Source organism: Leptopilina heterotoma, unplaced genomic scaffold, assembly GCF_015476425.1.
Source record: "Leptopilina heterotoma isolate Lh14 unplaced genomic scaffold, ASM1547642v1 Lhet_99, whole genome shotgun sequence".
In the NCBI taxonomy this organism is placed as follows: Eukaryota; Metazoa; Arthropoda; class Insecta; order Hymenoptera; family Figitidae; genus Leptopilina; species Leptopilina heterotoma.
The window spans coordinates 997,875-1,021,841 of NW_025111206.1; the positions used below are offsets into that span (position 1 = coordinate 997,875).

The 23,967-nt window shown below is 22.0% G+C and overlaps 1 protein-coding gene across 1 annotated transcript in view; it reads left to right on the forward strand.

The window, feature by feature from the left end:
• Positions 1-370: 370 nt before the first annotated feature.
• Positions 371-23,967, forward strand: part of LOC122512452 (protein tipE) — a 58,393-nt gene continuing 34,796 nt past the window's right edge. Inside the window, exons 1-2 of the mRNA XM_043628284.1 lie at positions 371-508; positions 14,321-14,619. Of these exons, the coding sequence (XP_043484219.1) occupies positions 14,415-14,619 (205 nt within the window). The 5' untranslated portion in view covers positions 371-508; positions 14,321-14,414. The remainder of the gene's footprint in view (positions 509-14,320; positions 14,620-23,967) is intronic.

Here is a 23,967-nt window from a genome sequence, read left to right on the forward strand (position 1 = left end):
GGTCTCCCGGCATTATCCGGCGTTACGTCGTTACTCGCTTTTTTATTTTTCTCGATAGACAAAATTTTCCTGTTTCCATTCATGGTGATCACTGACAACGAGCGACTTCCGCCGCAAAACGTTCACGTTCGACGTAAAACATCATCGAATGTTTATGCGTTGAAACAATTCGCGTCAATGAGATTTATAATAATGATGACTTAAATAATAAAATGCCAATGACGAGTGTATGTTTTAAGAGAGATAAAAAAAACGAGTTAACCCTCCGGTCGAGTAGAGTACAAATGTTTACGGCAAAGAGTGTGACCTAGTGATCCCGTCGTGGAGTAGGAGAGAGAGAGAGAGAAAGAGAGTGAGAGAGAGAGAGAGAGTACAAGAGAGGAAACAAGAAAAAAGGTGAAAGAGACTCGAAAAATTACACTGCAAAAGGAAGGAGAAAAGGGCCACGATGAGGGGGCACAGGAAGAGGGCAATATGCCCCGGCGGTTTCCATTCTACTTTATAGGGGGTACAATCATTTTTTTCAGAAAGTTTTTTCTTTCAATTCTTTTCTTTATTTTTCATCACTAACAAAAAGGGATGAATATAAATTTTTTGCTTCCTTGTTGAGAGGAAGTATTATTATCTGAATTGTTTCGTGAAGATTCCTACTGTGTCTTTGAAATTGATGTAACACGTGGTGTACAATAATTTTACTGAAACGAACACGAGTTACGACATTCCTTCTTGATTTGATTTTTTTTTCTATTCTTTATGAGAATGGAATTTATTTTTTTCGAAATTACCTCAATATTACTAGCACTACTATATCGATTTTACATAATTAGTCGAGGACTTTCTTTACTTTTTTTTTTATTGAAATAAGTGATTATTTCTCTCTCTCTAAATCTGAATTAGTTCAAAATAACTAATTATTAGTAAAATCGTGGATGACTTTTTGCTTCAGCAAAATTAGTAAAAAAATAACTAACTATTAGTAGAGAATCACTAATAAATCACTACTATTAGTAGTGCTATTTTGCTTCAGCAAAATTAGTAAAAAATAACTAATTATTAGTAGGGAATCACTAATAAATCACTACTATTAGTAAATAAATAACTAAAAAAAATAGTCAAACTTCACTAATTGAATTAGTAACTACACATTTCAGTCATTTTTACATAACCTAAAAGTGAATTTAACTAATAATTAGTCATTATTAACTATTTCATTAGTAAAATATTACTATTTGTATTAGTGGCTGACTTTTTGCTTTTGAATTAGTAAATTTGACTAATAAATACTAATTTCCAATTTATCAGTAGTAAATTTGAATTAGTAAATTTTACTAATAAATAGTAAGTTCTACTAATTTATTAATGAAATTCACTACCCGTGCAGAAATTTTGACCGGGGCCATGGCACTTTGCCCGATCTGGCCGCCCTGTCGGGACCCGGTCGGGGCCATGGGATTTCCCCCGATCTTTTCGCTACCCAGGTAGAATTCCAATACTGACTGCATTTTATTATATTAAAGCTTGTTATTTGATTATTAAAGAATGGGGAGTATTTACTTCAATATTAATGATTATTATTAATATTTTTGTAGTAAATAAACTTTTATGAGTGTCATTAAAAATGTAAATAGTTATTAGAATTGCTTTTATTGGACTAAGTTTTTAAAAAAAATATTTTTCTTATTTTCTTTCATTAATTTAGACAGACTATCTTATTTAAATTAATAATTATTTATAATTATTATTATTGTTAATAATTATTTAAACCTATACTTTATGTAACATTATTAAGAATTATACACAAAACACTTAAAACTAAGACGGAAAAATATCGCACGCACGGGGGACCGAACCCTAGACCTCGAGGACGCAAGTCGAATACACATACCGCATAGCCACGCAAGCTTGGAAGCGACCTCGCTTAAACTTCCTTTTGAATCATGGGACCGTTATATACAGTGTTATCATAATAAATTGACTGTATCATATTTATTTATAGAAAAATTATTAAAAATGTATGTTATATATATATATATATATATATATATATATATATATATATAAATTAATATGTTTATCATAATAATATGGTAAAAATTGTTAATTTAATTATTTATTCTATATTATTTATAATTTAACTATTTTTTAAAATAATAAAAATTTTTTCATTATTAATAATTCACAATAATACTAAAAATTATTAATTAATAATAATTTATTTTTTTGCCTTAAACATGGAATTTCAATTTAAGTGTGAAAAACAATTAAGAGTTTTTAAGAGTTATAAATGTCAAAAATAATATGTTAATATTATAACCACAAAAAAATTTAACATTTTAGGCAATATTTTTGGTTATCACCATGATAACATCGACAAATGGTTCACCTTCGACAATTGGTGCGTTTGTCCTATTGTTTTAAATTAAAGGAGAATAAATTCTTAAGACATCCCTCGAGGACAATTTTTGAGTTTTTAATTGTTTATAATTTTTATTTTCAAATTTCAATCAAAGTTAACAAATTAACACAATTTTTTAAAAACGGACGTTTATTTTCTTATTCCGTTACTGCACATGCTCTAAATCAGTTCAAATTAATCCAATATTACCAGCAGACAATTAAAAACCCATAAAGTAATATATTTCAATTGTCATAAACAACATTAATTAACAAATAGTTAACTTATGATCCTGTCCAACAGAAAATTTTTGTTGCAAATTTTCTTTTTTACTTAGGTTCTTTTAAAGAATATATGTCTTTTTTGCTTATAATATAACTTATTTAAATATTTAATATTATATATCCGTGGTCTTTTAACATTATCTAAATAAAAAAGTAAACGTGAAAAAAAAATTTTTGGTGGAAAGGAACAAAAATTAACTATTTGTTAATTAATATTATTTGTAACCATTTAAATAAGTTATTTTTTAAACAAAAAGGACACATATTTTTAAAATGAACTTAAATTAAAAAGTAGACGTGAAAAAAAATTTTTTTGGTGGACAGGAGCATAAGTTACATAACTATTTGTTATTTAATATATTGTTTATAACAATTTAAATAAGTTATTTTTTAATCAAAAAGGACAAATATTCTTTAAATAGACTTAAATTAAAAAGAAAATGTGAAAAAAAAATTTTTAGTGGAATAGGAATCAATGTTAACTATTTGTTAATTAATATTGTTTATAACAATTTAAATAAGTTATTTTATAATCAAAAAGGGCAAATATTCTTTAAATGAACTTAAATTAAAAAGAAAAGGTAAAAAAAACATTTTTTAGTGGAAAGAAATCAAAGTTAACTATTTGTTAATTAATATTGTTTATAACAATTGATATAAATTACTTTCTGTTTTATTAATTATATGGTGGTCATATTGTATTAATTTGAACTGATTCAGATCATATGCAGCAACGGAATAAGAAAATAAGCCTCCTTTTTTGAAAAATTGTATTAATTTGTTAACTTTGATTGAAAATAAAAATTATAAACAATTAAGAACTAAAAAATTGACCTTAAGGGATGTCTTAAGAATTTATTCGCCTTTAATTTAAAATAAAGAATACTGAAACCGGTTAAGAATTGTAGGCTGTAGACAGTTTTGAACAGTAAATTGTAAAAAAAATCCCATTGTGCGCTGTTTGTAGATCCTTGGGCAAACCCGGTCTGGTCCTGGTCGGGGCCACGAAGTCGGGGCCAGATCATGAAATCCCGACCGGGGCCAGGGCGGTAATCGGGAACAAAAGTGGCGATTTCTGCACGGGTAATTAAAAAGCAAAAAGTCAGTCACTAATTCGAATTAGTAAACATTTTTACTAATTCAAATTTAGAGAGAACAATTATTGGAACTAGTAAATATTTACTTGAACCAATAATTTCGGTATTTGAAGCAAATACTGAAAATACTGAAAATTGTTTACATAAAAAATACCATTTAAATAAACAAATGTTTTGTACAAATAAATATTTATTCGATAATAGAGAATAGACAAAAGTAATTGAATATTTAAGTCAACATTTTTTTTTTTCGTGTATCCAATCAGTGAAATTTTCTTTTTGAAAGGCAAAAAAAATTTGATAATATACAACAAATAAACAATATAATTAATTATAAATCTAAGCAATAATAATTAGTTAGAAAATAATAAAATTTATACTAATAATAATTAGTAACTCTCTAAATTTGATTTAGTAAAAATTTTTACTAATTTTAATGAGTGACAGACTTTTTGCTATTGAATTAGTATATTTTACAAATAATTTAGTAGAAATTACAATTTATTAGTAAAATTTACTAATTAAATTATTAGTATTAATTATTAGTAAATTTTGCAAATAAATTAGTAGAAATTACTATTTATTAAAAAAATTTACGAATAAGTTAGTAAAAATTACTATTTATTAGTAAAATTTACGAATAAATTAGTAGAAATTATTATTCATTAGTAAAATTTACTAATTAAATTATTAGTAATTATTAAAATTAATTATTAGTAAATTTTGAAAATAAATTAGTAGAAATGACTATTTATTAAAAAAATTTACGAATAAGTTAGTAAAAATTACTATTTATTAGTAAAATTTACAAATAAATTATTAGAAATAATTATTTATTAGTAAAATTTACTAATTAAATTATTAGTAATTATTAAAATTAATTATTAGTAAATTTTGAAAATAAATTAGTAGAAATTACTATTTATTAGTTAACTTTACTAATTAAAATATTAGTATTAATTATTAGTAAATTCTGCAAATAAATTAATAGAAACTACTCTTTATTAGTAAAATTTAGTAATTCAAAAGCAAAAAGTCAGTCACTAATTCAAATTTTGTTGAATAATTTATTAGAATAATATTATTAACTAGAAACAAAACTAATGAAAATAGTAATAATCTAAAAATGAAGTTAATAACAAAAATAAAGAAAAAATAATAATAAAATAATAATAATAATAATAATAATAATAATAATAATAATAATAATAATAAATAATAATAATACCTACTAAAAATAATAATTATTTATTATTATTAATATTTTTATTTTTGATTGTTTGTTTAGGGGAAATTTTGAAAAAAAAGTTATTGCTGTAAATTTTAAAAACCATTAGTTGAAATTTACTAAAATTCAGTAAAAATTGACTACAAAAAAAATTAAACTTATAAAACACTGACTTAGATAAACATTAGTTGAAGTTCACTATAAGTTTTAGAAAGAATTGACTATTAAAAAATAGTAAAATTTGTAAAAACTAATTTAAATAGTAATTATAATTATGATTATGTTGTTAACTAATTATAATTGTGTTTAATATTTATTATTTTGGTTATTATTATTGTATTATTTTAATTTTTATTATCACGCTTTTGAATTATTGATTTTTGTAAATTTTACTAATAGAATGATAGAAATTCCTATTTACTAGTAAAATTTTTATTGTTATTATTTTTATTATTATAATTACTATTTGTTTAACGTTTGCTATTATTTTACTAATTATTATTAGTTGAACGTTTATTATTATTTTATTAATTATTATTAGCTTAACGTTTATTACTATCTTTTCTCTAAATTTGAATTAGTGACTGACTTTTTGTTTTTGAATTAGTAAATTTTACTAATAAAATGGTAGAAATTACTATTTACTAATAAAATTTACTAATTTTAAAGCAAAAAGTCATTCATTAATTCAAATTGGAAAACATTTTACTAATTAAAATTTAGAGAGCGATTAATTAATTTATACATTAAAAAAATTATTATATTCAAAAATCATATAGAAAGTTTACAATTTATTATCTAAATTTCTACTGATTTAAATAAGAAAAAAAATTCGTTCATTAAATAGACTCGAATTCTACTTAGTGACGGAGGAATTTTGTTGACAAATTGAGAGTTTCGTGCTTAAAAAAAAATTGACTAGGTAATCAATTTGTCGAAAAAAAGTAGCTTAAGTCCAATAATATGATTTACTTAATACTCAGCTGTTAGATATATATTTAGGCCGGGTAAATATTTATTTAATTAAATTAATTTACCTAGAGTAATTTCTAGTGAAAATTAATTATTTGATATTATAGAAATATATTTATTTCTCTGTCTTGGAATATAATTTATGTGCTAATTATGAAATAGTAAATTATTAATTTATATTCTTGTTAGTAGTAGTAATGCACAGATAGTAACGGTAATTTCAACTTTATTAATTACTCTGCTTAATTAATTTCATAATAATGTTGAGAATAGACTAAAATTGAAAATCTTAATGTAAATTTATTACCTAAATAATTATAAACAATATAAATAATATAAATAATATAAATAATATAAAACACAAAATATAAATAATAAAAATAAATTTTTCTAAATATAAAAAAAATATTTGTGGAATTATCCTTTTTTTAAAATCTAATTTCTTTTTGATAAATTTTTTTTTGTTCATTTTTTCTACAGAAATTTTTTGTTTTTAAACGTTGGCGAAAAATTTAGAAATAAAGACTCTAAATTATTATATCAATTTGGCTCTAAAGATAAAAGTTTGTGACACATTTTTCATGGTTAGTTTTGATAAACTTTGAACATCCCAGCAGATTTTCAAAAGTTAAATAGATTTTCAATTTATACAGTGTTTTATCATAACTTTTAAATATCAAATCTCAGCAGTTTACATTTTTTCAACATTTTTAAGTTTCCTACTTTAAAATTTAAATATCAAACATCTCATAAATTTAAATTTTTTAAAAATGTTTTTCTTTCCTCATAGAAAAAACTTTCGTTATTATTATTATTAGTATTCAGTAATGAGATAAAGAGGAAAACAAACGTATTATTTTATAAACAAGAAAATAAATATTTTACAAAAGAAAATATTTTTAAAAAAATATTTTTAAAAAAGAAAATTTATTGTTTTATAAAAGGAAAAAAATTTATTGTTTTTATATAGGAAAGAAAATTGTTATATACTCTCAAAATTTAAATTAGTAAAAAAAATTTCCAATTTGAATTCATGACAGACTTTTTGCTTTCGAATTAGTAAATTTTACTAATAAATAAGAAAAAAAATACTATTTATTAGTAAAATTTGTAAAAGAGTTTACTAATTTAAATTAGCGACTAATTTTTTGCGTTTAAATTAGTAATTTTTACTAATAAATTAGTAGAAATTCTTATTTATTGGTAAAATATACTAATTAGTAAAATTAGTAGAAATTACTATTTAACAGTGAAAGTTACTAATTAGTAAAATTAGTAGAAATTACTATTTGATAGTAAAATTTACTAATTAGTAGAAATTACTATTTAATAGTAATTATTATTTATTAGTAATTAATTATTTATTTGATTATTTATTTATTTTACTATTTATTACTAATTATTTATTTATTAGTGAAATTTACTAATTGAAAAGCAAAGAAATCAGTGACTAATTAAAATTAGTAAACCTTTTAACAAATTTAAATTTAGACAGTAAAATTGACGAAAAATTTAGTATGTTATAAAAAGAAAAAAAAATGCAGTCGGTGTAATGTCTATTAAAACTATTTTAAATAATTCGTTGAAATATTTTATGTCATTATATTAATAGAACACACAATTTAATGTCAGTATTCCGTCAGGGGTGTAAGAGTACAATTCATTGAAACTATGTAAAGGCCATTTTATAAAATCAATGTAAAAGAGTTGAAATTACCATTGACATGAACATTTGCCCTTGTTCTGTATATAGTTTGTTTATTTTATTAATTTGTATTTTTTTTCTAAGACCTCTAATGTGTTATACAAGTTAAAATCACTACTTTGAAAATCGTCGTTTTAAAAGCACACCGTAGCGTAATACGCTCTTTACCGGTTTTATTTCATTTTCTTTTGCCATTTTTCATATTAATTAAAAATTTTATTTTAGAAACGATAATTTTTTTTTTATTATTAAAAGTTTATGTGAGACAATAATTTCTTAGATTAAAATAATAATAATTTCAATTTTAATTTATGGTTTTAATTGGTATTAAATTTTTATTTTTCACTATTTATAATATTTCTATTATTATGTTAAATTTTTCTTATTCATATTTTTCTCATTTAGAGCATTTTTTTATTTATAATATTTTTATTGTTTTTTTATTACTCATACTTTTATTATTTATATTTTATTTATATTATTTTTACTATTCATAATGGAAAATAATTTATTTACTTATTTATTTTATCAACGTTCCAACCTGAAAAGATTAAAAAATTATTTGTGAATATATTTGATTTTCAATTTATAAAATTAAAATTTTCATTGTTTTCTCCTATATAGCATCTGCAAAATTAAAAAGTTCACCTTTCGTTTATGAAATTAAATTGCTACTAACTGATTTAAAATTTAATTTTTTTCTATTCTTGTTTTTTTGCGAGTGTTGGTATATATATATAGCTGGCTATTTTACCATAAATATGAAATATGATCGATGTGGCTTTCAATTTCATAATAACAATATCACTATACATCTCTCAAGTAGACGAGATATCAGTTTCGAAGTCGTGATGGAAGCCAATTAGTTATAAGTTTTTAAACATTGGATAAAAGTAGCTTTATATAATAGTTGAAGAATAAAAGAAAAATTGTTGACGCAAGAATTTCTTAAAGCAATTGGCAATAAATCAGAATTTTATAATGAAAAATTACTGCGTTTCTTGGAGAGCAAAAACACTCACTTTTTCTTTTGTATTTTTTGTTTATTAGAGTCTGAAAATTTCACTATTATTTTAACAAAATAAATTTGTATTTTTTTATATTTATTTTTTTTAATAAAAAAATATAAATAATTACAAGTTGAATGAAAATTAATTAAAAGTTAAATTAATTGAATATAAATACCTTAAAAATTTTAATATGAAAATTAAAATATTGAAAATCGATTAAAAATTAAATTAATTAAATAATATAAATATTACAAAAGTGTGTTAATAAAAATATAAATAATGAAAATAATTTAACAAAACTTTTACAAATATTAAGAAATATTATGAAAATGTTGAAAACTGATAATTTTTAGTAATTAATATTCGTTGAATAAAAACTCGTAGAAAGAATAGAGATTTATTGGCGCAAAAAAAGTCAATTAGTTGGAGGAATTTAATTAAAACCAATATTCTACTGGATTTCGAAAAAAATTGCATTATCTTGATGAAAAACTGGAGCAGAAGGAAAAAATATGAAGTGCGGAAGGAAAATAATTCTTGTTTAGTGATATGGATACTGCTTTAAGTGGTAATGATCGATTTTTAGTCAGACATTTGGCATTTTTTCCTGTTATCTACATTCAATTTGTAAAATTATACGTATTTTTTTTTCTTTCTCTTTTCTATATTTTTAGTCGCAAAGGGGGTTAAGAAAATATTGTACATTTGATTTTGTTTATGATTTTTAGTTAATTTAATTAAATTTTTATGCCCCTAAAATTCTGAACGTTCAAGTGAACGAGATTGATTTATTTGTTCTTCTAATTAAAAATTTTATCGCAATAATATTGTGAAATTAACCAAAAATGGTAACAATTCTGAAAAGAAACGGAATCATTATACTTAAACTTCGTTTTCAATAATTTAATAAACTTCTTGATATTTATTTATTTTTTTTATATTAATCATGTACTTCTAATTACGAAAATTGATATAAAATAATTATTATTTGCACCAAGAAAGTTTCACTGTCTCTTTTTTTAATTTCTTGATGATATTGAATAGATTTAGAGATTACAATAAGTAGTACGAATTAATTATAGTCAGACATTCGAAACTTTCCTAAACGTGACAATTTGTCTTAATTATTTTTATTGATTTTGCTGTATTGTAAATTTGTGATTGATTAGTCATGAGATGGTAGCAGAGAAAAGATAGAGAAGAATTTAAGTAGTTGTGAACGATTTTAGTCAGACGTGATTAAAAGAAAATGTTTAAAAAAGGATGTTGAAAAAAGGTTTAAGAAATTCTCTTTAAAAAGTAATCGATTTTAATAAAATGGTTTTATTCGTTTGTTACAGTTCATTTATTTTTAATGGTTGTACGAAGAATAGTAAACGAGTTTTAAGTAGAAACAGTCGATTTTCGGTCAGACATTTGCGAGCTTTTTGGCAATGGAGAATTTTTATTGTTTTATTTCTCGTTTTCGTTTATTATAGAAGTTAGAAATTAATTTCATTTCGAAATTTATGGTTTTAAGTAGTTATGGTCAATTATAGTCAGACGGGGTGAATTTTTTTTTCTTTGCTATTGTAATTAATTTTAATAAATACTCACAATTATCTAATTGTATAAGAATACAGAAAATTAGTATTTAAGTAGTGATTGTCGGTTATAGTCAGACATTTGAATTTTTCGTCGAAGGGGATTTATTTCAATATTATTATTTCTTTTGTAGTGGTTAATTATTTTATTTTTAATGTCATTTACTTATGAATTTTTATTGTTTTTTTGTTTTATATTCTTTTTTTTCTTTAGTTTTGTTTTCATATTGTTATTTATTTTTGTACTCAAATTGTTATCTATTTATGTATTTTTATTGTTATTAATTAATGTTTTTTTATTGTTTTTTTTATTTTTATACTTTTATTGTTGTTTAGTTTTGTACCGTTATTGCTATTTATTTTTGTATAATTATTTTATTTACTTCAGTTTTTGCTTCGTTAGTTACATAATACAAAAATCAAATAAGTAGCTAAGGTCGAGTTTAGTCAGACGTAAAAATGATATACAATATTCCTGAAATAGAATTTTTCTCCTTGTAAAGTAGTTAGACCTTTTTTTATTTCGTCAATTGGTATAGTTTTTGTTTCGTCATTCGAAAAATTAGATAATTAAGTGATAATGGTCGGTTATAGTCAGACAATTCTTGAATTTTAACAAGTAATCTAATTTCTAAAATTATTATTTGTTTTGTACTAATAGAACTTAATATTGACTCAGTTGGTTTAACAATAAGGCTAAAAAATAATTTAAGTAGTTACAGTCGATTTTAGTCAGACGTGCTTATGAAATCTATTTATTGAATAAACTTAGGTAGTAAATTTCTTGGAGTTTATTTTCATTACCATGGGTTAATAATTTAATTAGTTTAATAAAGGAAAAAAGTATTTTAAGTAGTTACAGTCGATTTTAGTCAGACTTGTTTATGAAAACTCTCCATAAATACTCTTTCGCTGTAAAATTATCACTTTATTATTATCACTGCGAATTAATTTTTAATTATAATTTACTAATATTCAATTAAGTGGTTTAATAATTCAAAAATGAAAATTAAGTAGTTATGGTAGATCTTAGTCAGACGTATTTATTATAAATGATAAATCGTAGTTAATTTATCACTTAATCTCTATTACTATAGACTAACATTTAATCAAGTGGTTTAATAATGCAAAACAGGGGTTTAAGTAGTAAGGATCGATTTTAGTCAGACGTAAAATTAATTCACTTTCTTTTATATCGAACATTTATTTTCCAATTAATTTTTTTTTCTAATTTATAAATTTTCTAAAAACAATTTTGTCATTTTTCGAAACTTTTGCACAAAGTGTGGTAGTGATCGATTTTAGTCAGACAATTACAAACTTTGACATTAAGTTGCTCGTAGAGTAAATTTATCCTTTCTTCTCACTTACTTTCGATTTACGTTGTATTTCTATATTCTATTTCTTCAATTTACTGAAATTAACTAAACCAGACTTTTATTTTGCAAAAAGATTTCCTAACACGTCTGACTAAAGTCGACTGTTTTCTACTTACAACTTCTACTTTTTGGATTTTGTGGAATAAAAAATTTTGCCAATTTAGATATTCATTGATTTTCGAGAAAATAATTCGACTTTGTTAGAGAAAAAAATTTCTATTACCAGAGAGAAAAGTCCGTCTGACTATAATCGAGAGTAACTACTGAACTACTTAGTTTTGTATTATTAGGCTAATTAACTTAATATACAAGTCCAAAGGAATGAAAATCGAATAATAAATTGACTACAAGGGATTATTAACTACAATTCTTTTCACGTCTGACTAAAATCGATCTTTTCTACTCGTAACACTAATTTTTGAATTATTACAACTAGACGTTATTTACGACAAAAATTGTTGAAACTAATTAACAATTACGAAAAAGAAGAACTATTTTTTTAAAATAAAATTACGAAAAATTAGAAATTTTACGTCAAATTATAATTGACCATAACTACTGACTTTTTTTTATTATAAATATTCCACTTTTTCAATATAAATCTAAACCGACAAATATTGAGAGAATTACTTACAAGAAGATTATTTACTAAAATTCTACCAATGTCCGACTAAAATCGATCATTACTACTTAAAAATTAATTTCCGAATTATTACCACTTGAACTAATTTACAACAAAAATTGTATTCTCTACTTAATATTCAAGAACATAGAGAAAAATTTGAAACAAAATTTACTAAAATTTTAAGTAGTTAAATCGATTTTAGTCAGACATTTATCACTTGATTGTTATTACTATGAATTAATAGTTAAATGATATAGACTAATATGCGATTCAGTTAATATAAAAAAGGAGTTTCAGTAGTTATGGTCGATTTTAGTCAGACGTATATAGTAATAGATAAATCGCCGTTAATTTATCACTGATTTTATTATCGTAGACTAATATTTAATTAAGTGGTGTAATAATGCAAAAAAGGGGTTTTAAGTAGTAACGATCGATTCTAGTCAGACGTTAAATTAATACACTATATTTTACATAGAACTAATTTTAAGCAGAATTAATTTTTCTAATTAATTCTTTGTTTCTAATTTATAAATTTTCTAGAATAAATTTTATTGTTATTTTTCGAAATTTGTGCCTTAAGTGGTAGAGATTAATTTTAGTCAGACTTTAGTTATTTTTCTTCCCTAATAAAAATAAATCTAATTGGAGAAATTAAGTTCTTTCTCACTTTCATCGAGGATTTTCAAGTTATTTCTTTAGAAGGAAATTTTTTCAAAATTTTCCATTTATCTCAGAGTAGAGTGGTGTAACGTAATATAGAGTTACACTTAGCCAGCGCAGTAGTAAGAGTAATTTTGGCCAGCCACATGTGGTTAGCAGTGGTTATTGCCTGATTGCACTTTGAGAGCCAGCTATATAATTATATCCATCTAACTTAATTTTATATATTAAAAAAATTTATATATAAAAAAAGTTAATTAAACTAAAAAAATTAATTAGAAATTTAAACGAAAAAACATTTTTTTAAAAAACATTTATTATCAACATTTTAATTTTTTCTATTTATTTTTATTCTACGGGGGAATAAATTTTATCGAAAGAAAAGAACAAAAATTATTTCAAACATATTATTAATGGGAATTTTTCAATTTTTCCAAGTATCTAGAGACAAAAGTGAATGAAAATATAAAAAGTTTTCCCTCAAGTCCTCATATAATACAGAACGCTCTGAACAACTTAAACACTCGAAATAAGTACATCTTGAAAAATGGAATTATCTTAAGATACAATAAAATCCTGGTGGAATGTCGTGAATGTTTCGTCTCTTCACGAAAATTTATATTTTAAGGACGAGGAATTATTCTGGCAACTTTCCCGTAATGCATGAAAAGAAAATAAAGGAAAGAATTTATTTTTTTTTTTGAAAAAATATATTTCGAAAGACGATTTTTTGGTTTTTTCTATTGATTTCAATAGCACAATAAGAAAGCTTTTAATATTGATACTAAATTAATATTATTTAAATTCATTAAATAAATAACCAAAAAAAAAATTATGTAAAATTTCACTAATTGGATTAATTATCAAAAACTTGTTTTTGACATAACTTAAAAATAAATTTTACTAATATTTAGTCACTATTAACTATTTTATTAGTAAAATATTGCTATTTGCATCAGTGACTAACTTTTTGCTTTCAAGTTAGTTATTTTTAAGTAATTCAAATTTGAAGAGTGAATATTATAATTAAAATTGGTATTAATTAATTGTTGAAATTTGTAGTAATTATTAGTTAAAACTAGTATAGTAATTAGTAGTAATTAGTTGAAATTAGTACAGTAATTAGTAATAATTAGTTGAAATTAGTAGTAGGTAGTTAAAAATTATAGTTAATTAGTTACAATTTGTCATTTTTCATAATTGTGAATTGAATTATCTACTCATTTTTCTATAGGGTAAATTTACAGGTTTTTTTTTTTATAAATTTTTCTGAAATTATATTTAAACAGAAGAAAGGGTATTTTTTTCGTTTGAAAATTAATTTTTTGTTTCTTCGGGGGGTTTTTTGTTAAAAAAAAAAATAAATGTAAAATTCACAGATCGGCGACCTCCTCGGCGTGGGACGTCTCGATCGACGGGGCGTGATCTTTTTCAAGATCATTATCCAGGCCAGCACTGCCAAAACATATCGTGATGGCGGACGAAAAGGAGGAACAGACATTCTTAGAAAAATTACTATTTTACACAACCGCGTTCTTCATTCTCCTCGGCACCTTCAGCCTGTTCGCCTTCCTCTTCTTGGTCCCCTTCGTCATCGATCCAGCATTCACGACAATTTTCATGGAATTCAATACAAAACCGGCTGAATGTATCACCATTGACGTCGAGTCTCGAAAAGGTGACGAATAATATTTCCCCACCCACCCTTCAACACATAAATTGATGTCTGATGTTACTCGAGTGTATATATATATATATATTGCTTTTTCATGTTGTATCTGCACGTTTCATTTGAATTGTGTTTATATGTATATTTGATCATATGGTCTATATATAAATATAAATTTGTGGTCTGTATGTATATTTGTTTGAATGTATGTGTGTCTGTGTCGCTTACCTTTTGTCATTCAAGTGCATTCAAGTGTAAACGCGACTTCAATTTTGAGAGACGGAAAATGTACGTGGGGGATAAAAAATAATAATCCTGTATGTGAATTGAAATCACAAACACGTCTATAGAGGATTATTTTCCTTTTAATAATCAAATAATGACGGAAATAAAGTGGTTTCTCTTCCTCGCTTTCTCACTCTCTTCGTTTTCAAGTCACTGATTACACAATTTTTGTTTCTTTTGAAAGTAAAAGTGAAAACTAATTTTTGCCACTATTATTATTTTTATTATTATTATTAATTTATTCAGATAATTTCAAATATAATTATCAAAAAAGACATTATTTTTTAGAAAAAAGAAATTTAGAAAATCGAGTTCATTAGAAAAGTGTTTTTTAAAAATTCACCTTTATTAGAAAGAAAAGTTTTAGAAAATACGTTTTAGAAAATACATTAGAAAAACTGTACCACAACAGTGGTACACAGTTGTGGTATACAGTTTTACTAAAACGTATTTTCTAATTTTTAATTTTCTAAAACTTTTTTTTTTCTAATAAAGGTAAATTTCTAAAAAACTTTTTTCTAATGAAGAAGATTTAATATAGTAAAAATTGTGCAAATTTTTTTAAATAATTTAAAAATAATCTCGTTAAAAAACGTAATTAACAAAATTACAAACAAACTCATAATATTTTATGAACTAAAATGGGATTGAGAACCAGAAAATATGCAAAATAATTTCTATTTTTAAATTTTAATTTTTTAACAAAATTTTCAAACTTTTATGAAAATTATAGATTTAACAAATTTCAGGAAATTAAATATTAGAAATCATAAATTTTTAGAAAAACTTTTTTTTAGAAAACAGATTTCATTAGAAATCGCTTTTTTTTAGACAAAAAGGATTAGAAAATATTTTTTAGAAAAACTGACCACCTATAACAATATTAATAACAATTACTTTTAATAATCGACGTATTCATTCATATTCACACATCTAAAATTAGTCATTTTTCGATTTTTACAAATTAAATTTAATTATATTTAATTTGAAATACAATACTTAGTTTTAAATTTATAATTCAATTTAATTTTCAAATAATTTTTCCCAATTTTTTAATATTCTTATTTTAAAGACGAGAGACCGGACTATTTTTAAAAATTTTAATACATTTTTATTGAATCAAAAATTTATTTCAATAAAATTTAAGAAAATTTTCAATTGCTTGACAAATTTTAATTTTTTTCAATTATCTTGAAGAAAATTTACTTTAAATTGTTCGGAGACATAATTTGTTTTAATAGTTTCTATAAATTAAATTATTCTACGTTTCAGCAGTAATTTTGTTAAATTATTTTAAATATACTTATTGTTATTTATTTTTCCACAAAAATGAATTTTTTTAAAAATCGCAATTTCAAATCTTCTGAAATTTAATTATTTCTGAAAACTATATTTGTGAATCTTCTGAAATTAAATTATTTTCTAAAATTTTTAACTAAAATCCTTCTCTAAATCCATTGGTTAATTTTTAATTTGAATTTTTAAATTAATTTTAAATTTTGAGTAAATTTTCTGAGAGATTAATTATTTATTTAAAAAAAAGGAAAGTTCAATTAAAATTTGTCTAACATTGAATTGTTTTCTGAAATATTCTAATTAAAAATCCTAGTAAAGAATTTTTTACAAACAGTCTTCTCTTATGTAAATCAAATAATTGATTTTGAAATAAGAATTTTAGTAAAAAAATCTTAGTAAAAACAATTTTTTACTACAAATTTCGAAAAATAATTGTCTTTTGGAAACATTGACTGTAATTCTTCGAAATTCCAGTATTTTCTAGAATTTTTAACTTAAATTCTATTCTCTAATCTAATTATTTTCAGTAATTTTGAGAAATTTATTTCAGAATTCAATTATTTAAAAAAAATTAATTAAGTATTTTCACTAAACTTTTAAAAAGTTCCAATTGTTTGAAAACTTTGGCACAAATTTTTAGAGGCAAAATTTTTTGCAATATATTTTCAAATAAATTTTGATAAATTTTAATTTATTTTTATAAAAATTATTGATCTAGAGAAGAGTTCCAAAAAATAATTGAAATTTGGAAGAATTGTACTTAATTTAGAAGAATTAAATTCTTAGAAGAATTTTTAATGAAATTTTCATATTTTTAAAAAAAATTATTAAATTCTTGAAAAAAATTTATTTAGAGATAAATTTAAGTGAAAAATTTCAGAGTATAATGGAATTTTGAAAGATTTCGTGTTAATTAATTGAAAAAAGAATGTAAAAGTAAAATAATATTCTACTTTTATTATTTAAAGCAAAATTTTGAGGAATATATGTTTTGAAATAAACTTGAGAATATATTTTCCAAGTTTATATGAGAATTTCAAAATACAATGTTTATTTATTTTGACGGTTGTATTTAGTTTATGGAAAAGTGGCTTAAGTGGGTATTAAGGGTTGAAATCTCCAGCATAGTACATTTTCATATTTGAGTCAAACTTCTCGTTGTGAGAGAGAGACTCTATAAACATATTTGAAATTTCTCTCAGTTAAATTAAATTCTGCGTGAGATTTAATAATTGTTTTTATTATCATATATACAAGTTGTGGTTTTTCGAAAATTGAATAATTGAAATATTTTCTTTTCTATACTATTTTTATTTATTCAGTTTTTAATTAATGGAAAAAAGTAATAAATTCTAGTCTTATCAATAATAATTAATATAGGTATAAAATAAATATTAACCTTTTGTTTCTATCACTTTTTTGTTTTATTATTTTATTATATTATAACTTTCAACTTTTTGTTTTATTCTTTATTTTATTATTTATTTTATTTTAAATTATAAACGAGTTTACAAAGTATTTACAAAATATTTTATTACTTCAGTTTTTTGTTTTATTATTAACTGTCTGCTTTAATTTCTTTCTTTTACTATTTTTTCACTAAAGTTTTGTTTTTATTATTTATATCTTATTATTTACTGGTTTTTTTATACACTTTATTATTTATTCTTTAGAATATTAAACACATTTTCCTTTTAAAAATTATTTTTATTTCTACAGTGATTTTTAAAAACTGAACAGATAAAAATATTTCGTTCCTTTGAACATTGAAAAATTAAAAGAAATAGTAAATTTAAATTTTCATCTTTAGCTCGAGAAAACGAAGAGAGAATATTATTAAATATTTTCATTTCAATTCTTGTTTGTTAAAATAATAAAAAAAAATTTCCGCATTAAAAAATTGCTTGCACGTTTGTTTTTCCATATTAATAAGATGTCTCATCAATTTTTTGAGTATTAATAATTTTCCTGGAGAAAAAATAAAAAAAAATAGCATGTGTGTGTTTGCATAATGCGACAATGTTTAATGCATGAGAATCTATATATATTTCCTAACCGTATATATATATATACGTTCTTACGAAATAATGGTAAAATGTGTCACTCCCCAAAGTTATACGAACTTTCATCTGTTCTTTTATTCTGGGGACACATTCTTGTCTAAAGAAATCAGCATATTTTTCCTTAAAGCTGTCAAAATACGTAAAACACAATTTCTCGCGAGTATATTTTCCTTTATTTTCTCTATATTCCCATGTTTAATATAGAAAAAATTTTTCTGTCAAAAATTTGTCATAAATTTTTCAATTGCGAGTTGGAAGAAAGTTTATCTCTGTTTTATAAAGAAATACTTATGTGTGGCAAAAATATTTCGATTACAAAAAAAATTGCAAAAAGGCAAAAATCGATTAAAAATGTAGGATAAAAAAAGAATTTAGTTTTTCGTTTATGAATATAAAGAAGTTAATTTTGAAATTGCAGAGCTCGAACTGGGTTCGTAAATTCCCGTGAAGGTCCGTAAATTTGCTTAAAGTCCGTAAAAGTCAGTTTTTTATAAAAAAAAAAGGTTCGTAAAGTTCGTAATTTGACTGAGAAAAGACGAAAAGTTCGTAAATTGTACGATATAATTTGGAGAATTTTAGAGAAATTACAAATGATTGCAGAAATTCAATTATTTTCAAAAGTAATTAAATTCTTCGCAGAAATTCAATTATGTTGAAAAAATAAAAAAAAATACTTGTCAAAATTTCAATTATCTTCACAAAAAGTAAAATTCTTCTCCGAAATTCAATTATTTTCAAAAATTTAAATAAAATTCTTGAAAAATTTCAATTATTTTCAAAAATTTTCCTCAATTCAATGATTTTTAATACCTACTATTTTAATAAAATTTTCCAAAATAATTCAATTATATATAAAAAAAATTTAATAAAATTCTAGGCAAACCTTTAAATATTTTTATAAAATAATACAAAATTTCACAAGCATTCAATTATTTACAAATTTTTTTAAAATTTCTTCGTAATCATTCAATTATTTTCGTAAATAATAAAATTCTTTTTAGGAATTCAATTATTTTCATAAATAATGAAACCCATAGCAGAAGTTCAATTATTTTTAATACAATTTTAATCAAATTCCTCGAAAACTGTAATTATTCTTAAAAATTTTATTAAAATTCGTTAAAAGAATTCAATTATTTAAAAATTTATTGATAAAATTCTTTATTAAAATTCAATTTTAATGCAATTATTTAATAAATTGTTTTTTTTTTGTATTTAAATAATTGAATTCTAGTTGAATTTTCTAATAAAAATTGATTTAAAAATGTATTTCAGTTAAAATTTTAGATTATAATTAAATATTAAAAGCATTAGAGCGTGAATTTTTAGAAATAATTGAATTTTGAAACGGTTTCAAAATAAAATCGTTGAAAATCTGAATTTTTCATATTTTTAACTAACAATTATGTGGAATTAATTTTTTTCAGAAAGTTAAATTGAGGAATTTTTAAAAATTATTTGAAGTTTTTTTTTCTAATATTTAATTGAAGAATTTACGAATAATTGAAATTTTGTAAAATTGAATTGTAAACAAATGAATTTAAAAAAATTCTCCATAGAACTTTATCAATATTTAATTATTAAAAATAATTGATTTAAAATTGAAAATAATTAATTTATTTCAAGTATTTTGTTACAATTTTTAAAAATTAACTTTTGAAGAATTTTAATTGCAAATTTTGAAAATAATTGAATTATCAAAAATTTTAATGAAAAATCTTTAAAGGTAAATTTAAAAATGAAAATAAGCTTATAAATTTTTAAAATTCAATATTTTTAATATTTTTAATTAAATATTTCCAAAAATAATAACATTTTAGAATTATTTTTAACATTAAAAAAATTTTTTTGGAGAAAACAATAATGTTCAAAATTTTTAATTAAAATTCATCAAAAAATTCATTAGTTTTTTTAAATTATACAAAAATTCTTTTAAGAAATACAATTATTTTCGAAAAATTACATTAATAAAATATTTTTTAAAATACTAATTATTAGAATTGCTTTGTAATAATTTTTTAAGATTCAAAATTTACTTTTTGGACTTATTAAAATTTTTGAGAAATCATGGTCGTGTTTATAATTAAAATTCTTCAAAAATTTGATAATTTTTATTTATACTTTTCACAAATTCAATTATTTTTAAAAGATTTTACCAAATTTTAATTGTTTGGAAATTTTTCAAAATTGAATAACTATTATCTTTTAAAAATTATTATTAATTATTTAAAAAAAATTAATTGTAAGAAATTATTATAATTTTTTGAAAATATACCTTTATGACTTAAGAAAAAACTATGGGGAGTCACAATTAAAAAAAATTGAGTTTATTTATTTAAATAATTGAATTCTAGAAGAACTTTTGGAAAATTATTTAAATTAATTGATTCAGAGATGAAGTTTAGTTGAAAATATTGTAGAAAATAATTAATTTTTTAAGTATAGAAAATTATAAAATAGAAAAGTAAATAAAAAAAATTTATAAAAAGATCTGATTGTTAAGTTGTATACAATTATAAGCATGTAGATTAAAAAAATTTAAATTACCGCACTTAAAAATATATATGAATTTTAAATTATGAGATTTGAAAGATTTTCAAGTGAACAAGGAACAAATCTTGCCCTAGAAACCTCAGATCTTCAGTTATCCCCTTGACCATATGTATTGAAGTGCCGAAGGAATCGATCGGCTGACCGAAATTGCTTGTTTCTACTTAAAATGCTTTGTGACTAACACTCGATTTCTATATATATATATTAATGTCCAACTCTTTTTTTTCCCACATTTTTTTTATCTTCATTCTTTTCTCTAATAATGTCCATCATTTTTTTTTTTTTACAATTTTTTTTTTATTTTCATTCTCTGTTCCTCGTGTGATTTAATGGCAATTTAGAGTTCCATTTTTCACACAATTCTTTCTGTAGTTACAATAATAATCATAATTTAGCAACTGTAGCAAATTTTAGTTTATTTATTTATAAAGAAATTTTTTTCCATTTCTGGACTTTTAAAATTCTGTACTTTTAAAAAACTTTAAATTTTACTTTATTTAGTTTCTATAATTTTTATTAATTTTAATTTTATCATTTTTACTATTTTTTTATTTATTTTTTATTTATTCCTTTTTGTTTAAAATTTTATTTATTTAGTTCTTTTGTGAATTGTTTTTTCTAAATTGTTTCTAAATTTATTTATTTATTTAGTATAACTATGTTTCTCGCGGTTTATTTTGTAATTGTTTTTTATTTACTTTCATTGACTCTTATTTATTTAATTTTTTCTTATTTTAAAATTTGATTTTATTTATTTATTTTTGTTTAAAATTTAATTTAATTTATTTATTTTTCTTTAGAATTTTATTTTATATGTTTACTTATGTTTATTGACTTTCATTAGAGAGTATATGAAATATTTTATATTTTTGCCTTTCCTCCAAAGAGGAATATGATCTGAGAATAAAATATTTCCTTTCGCCTTAAAAAGGATTCATCCACTTTCTCTCATCTCTTTCGATAAAAGAGAGAAAAAAAAAAAATTGTGATCAAATTACAAGTGTCTAAAAAAGAAGTCTCAACATACAAATGTAAAATTTCTTGTTTGTTAGACAAATATTTATTGAGGATCTTCTCATATTTTGTCCTTAGTTACCAAGAACGATAGATCACGAAGCAATTTTTTTTCGTTTCATAATTATTAACAGCACAAAGCATTTTAAGTTTAAAATAATATAGAATACATTTTTTTTATCATCGTAATAATTTTTTCTAATTAATAAGGAATCGTAAATAGTGTAGGATGGGAAAGAGAAGAGAAAAGAAATAAAAAGTTTAAATTTAAATAATTGGAAAATTGTTCCAAAAAAAATACGAATTTCTATATTTAAAATTGCAGTGACACACGAAATTAACATAAGTCACGCACACTGGATCATTTCCAAATGTCAATGACAAATTACATAATGACTGGTTCATTTGAAGAGTAATTAGCAATATATATTATAATTCCACAGAGAATTATCATTCCCTCAAATGTATTTGTCCTCTGATTAATTAATATTATTGATCATCATCATCATTATCATAGAGATTGTTTTGTTAATTGCGAGCAAAAGCCCCGCGCGAATAATTTCAAATCTCTTCTTTATACTCAGGAGAGAATAAATAATTTTCAAAATTAACATTAACTTTCATTTTTCGAAAATTTCAATTTTTTTTTCAAACTTTCAGAAAATTTTGGTGTGGAGAAAAAAAAAGAGAGTGGAGATAAAAATTTATATCTGCTGGAAAAAATTAGGAGAGAAAAAAAAAGTTCACATTGACCTAAAAAATAAAATTGATTTATATATATATATACATCTATGTGACTTTATGCGAATATTCTAACATAATCTTTAACCTAGTAATACTATTGATTTAGTTTCTCTCATTTTTTTCTCTTTTTTATTGATTTATTAAAATATATAGAGAAAAATTTGATACTATCTCTCAGAGACATTTCCTAATTATTTTTTATCGACAAGATTTCCCAGTGGGATGTGATTATAATTTTCTTTTCGAGTTATTTGCGTATGTAAATCAAAAGAAATCGTGATCACTTGACACTATTTTTTTAGTTATTAATTTATCGATGATTAATGATCTATATAATCTATAATTATCAATAAGTAATGATCTATGGAAATTGATTAAAATTAAAATAATTTACTGAATTCACAGAAATTAATTAATGTAATTTAGAGTAAATTTATTCAAATTAATATAATTTCCAAATAATTTTTAATAAAATTTATGTATATTTATTATTTCAATTCTATGAAACTTTTGTGAATTGATTCACTCTACTTTCGCAAATTTCTCCTCGGATAAGAATAGAAAAATTGCTTCATCATAAAGCAACAGCAACAACAAAAAAAAAAAAATTCATAACCAATAAAGAAAAAAGAAAATTCTCTCTACTTTTCAGGAATTTCTGATTTTATATTCCCTTTTTTGAAAGGGGATTTATTTTTGGAATTTTCTTTTGATAGATTGAAGTTTAAAAGGTTTTTCAGAATCTTCAATCGGGAAAATAGTTTTACGAGTCGAGATACATTCACAAGCGAACTGAGAACTGCTTTCTTGAAAAGATGAGAATGCAAAAAAAAGCGAAATCAATAACAATCAATGTTCTCTTTTAGAACAATTGAAATTTTATGGATTTGTTTTTGAAATTTATTGGGAAAAGTAAAATGAGAGAGAGGAAAGAAAGTAAAATAAGAGAAAGAGTTATAATAATTTTTGATAATTAAAGAAAAAAATTAGAATTAAAGAAAGATGACGATGAAAAATTACATAGATTGTAAATTTTAATAATTTCGTAATTATTTATTACGGAAATAATTTTCCATACATAGTATAAAAAAATATACGATTTTTTAGAAGATAAAAAGAATTTATTATTATTATGACAAGACTATTATTTTTTTACATTGTCAAATATTTTTATCTATTATTGTCACAATAATAGTAATAATAATAATAAAAATAATACTATTTTCCATTTTCGTATAAAATTTATGAAAACTGACAGCTTTAACGAAATGCACATTATTCATATGCACGAATCGTTTTTGTTTGTGTCTAAGATTCGCTTTGTGTGTTGATTGATGTATAACGGAATAATGAGATACCAAAAAAATAGGGGAAGATTTCTTTCTACTGCAAACAGAAATTT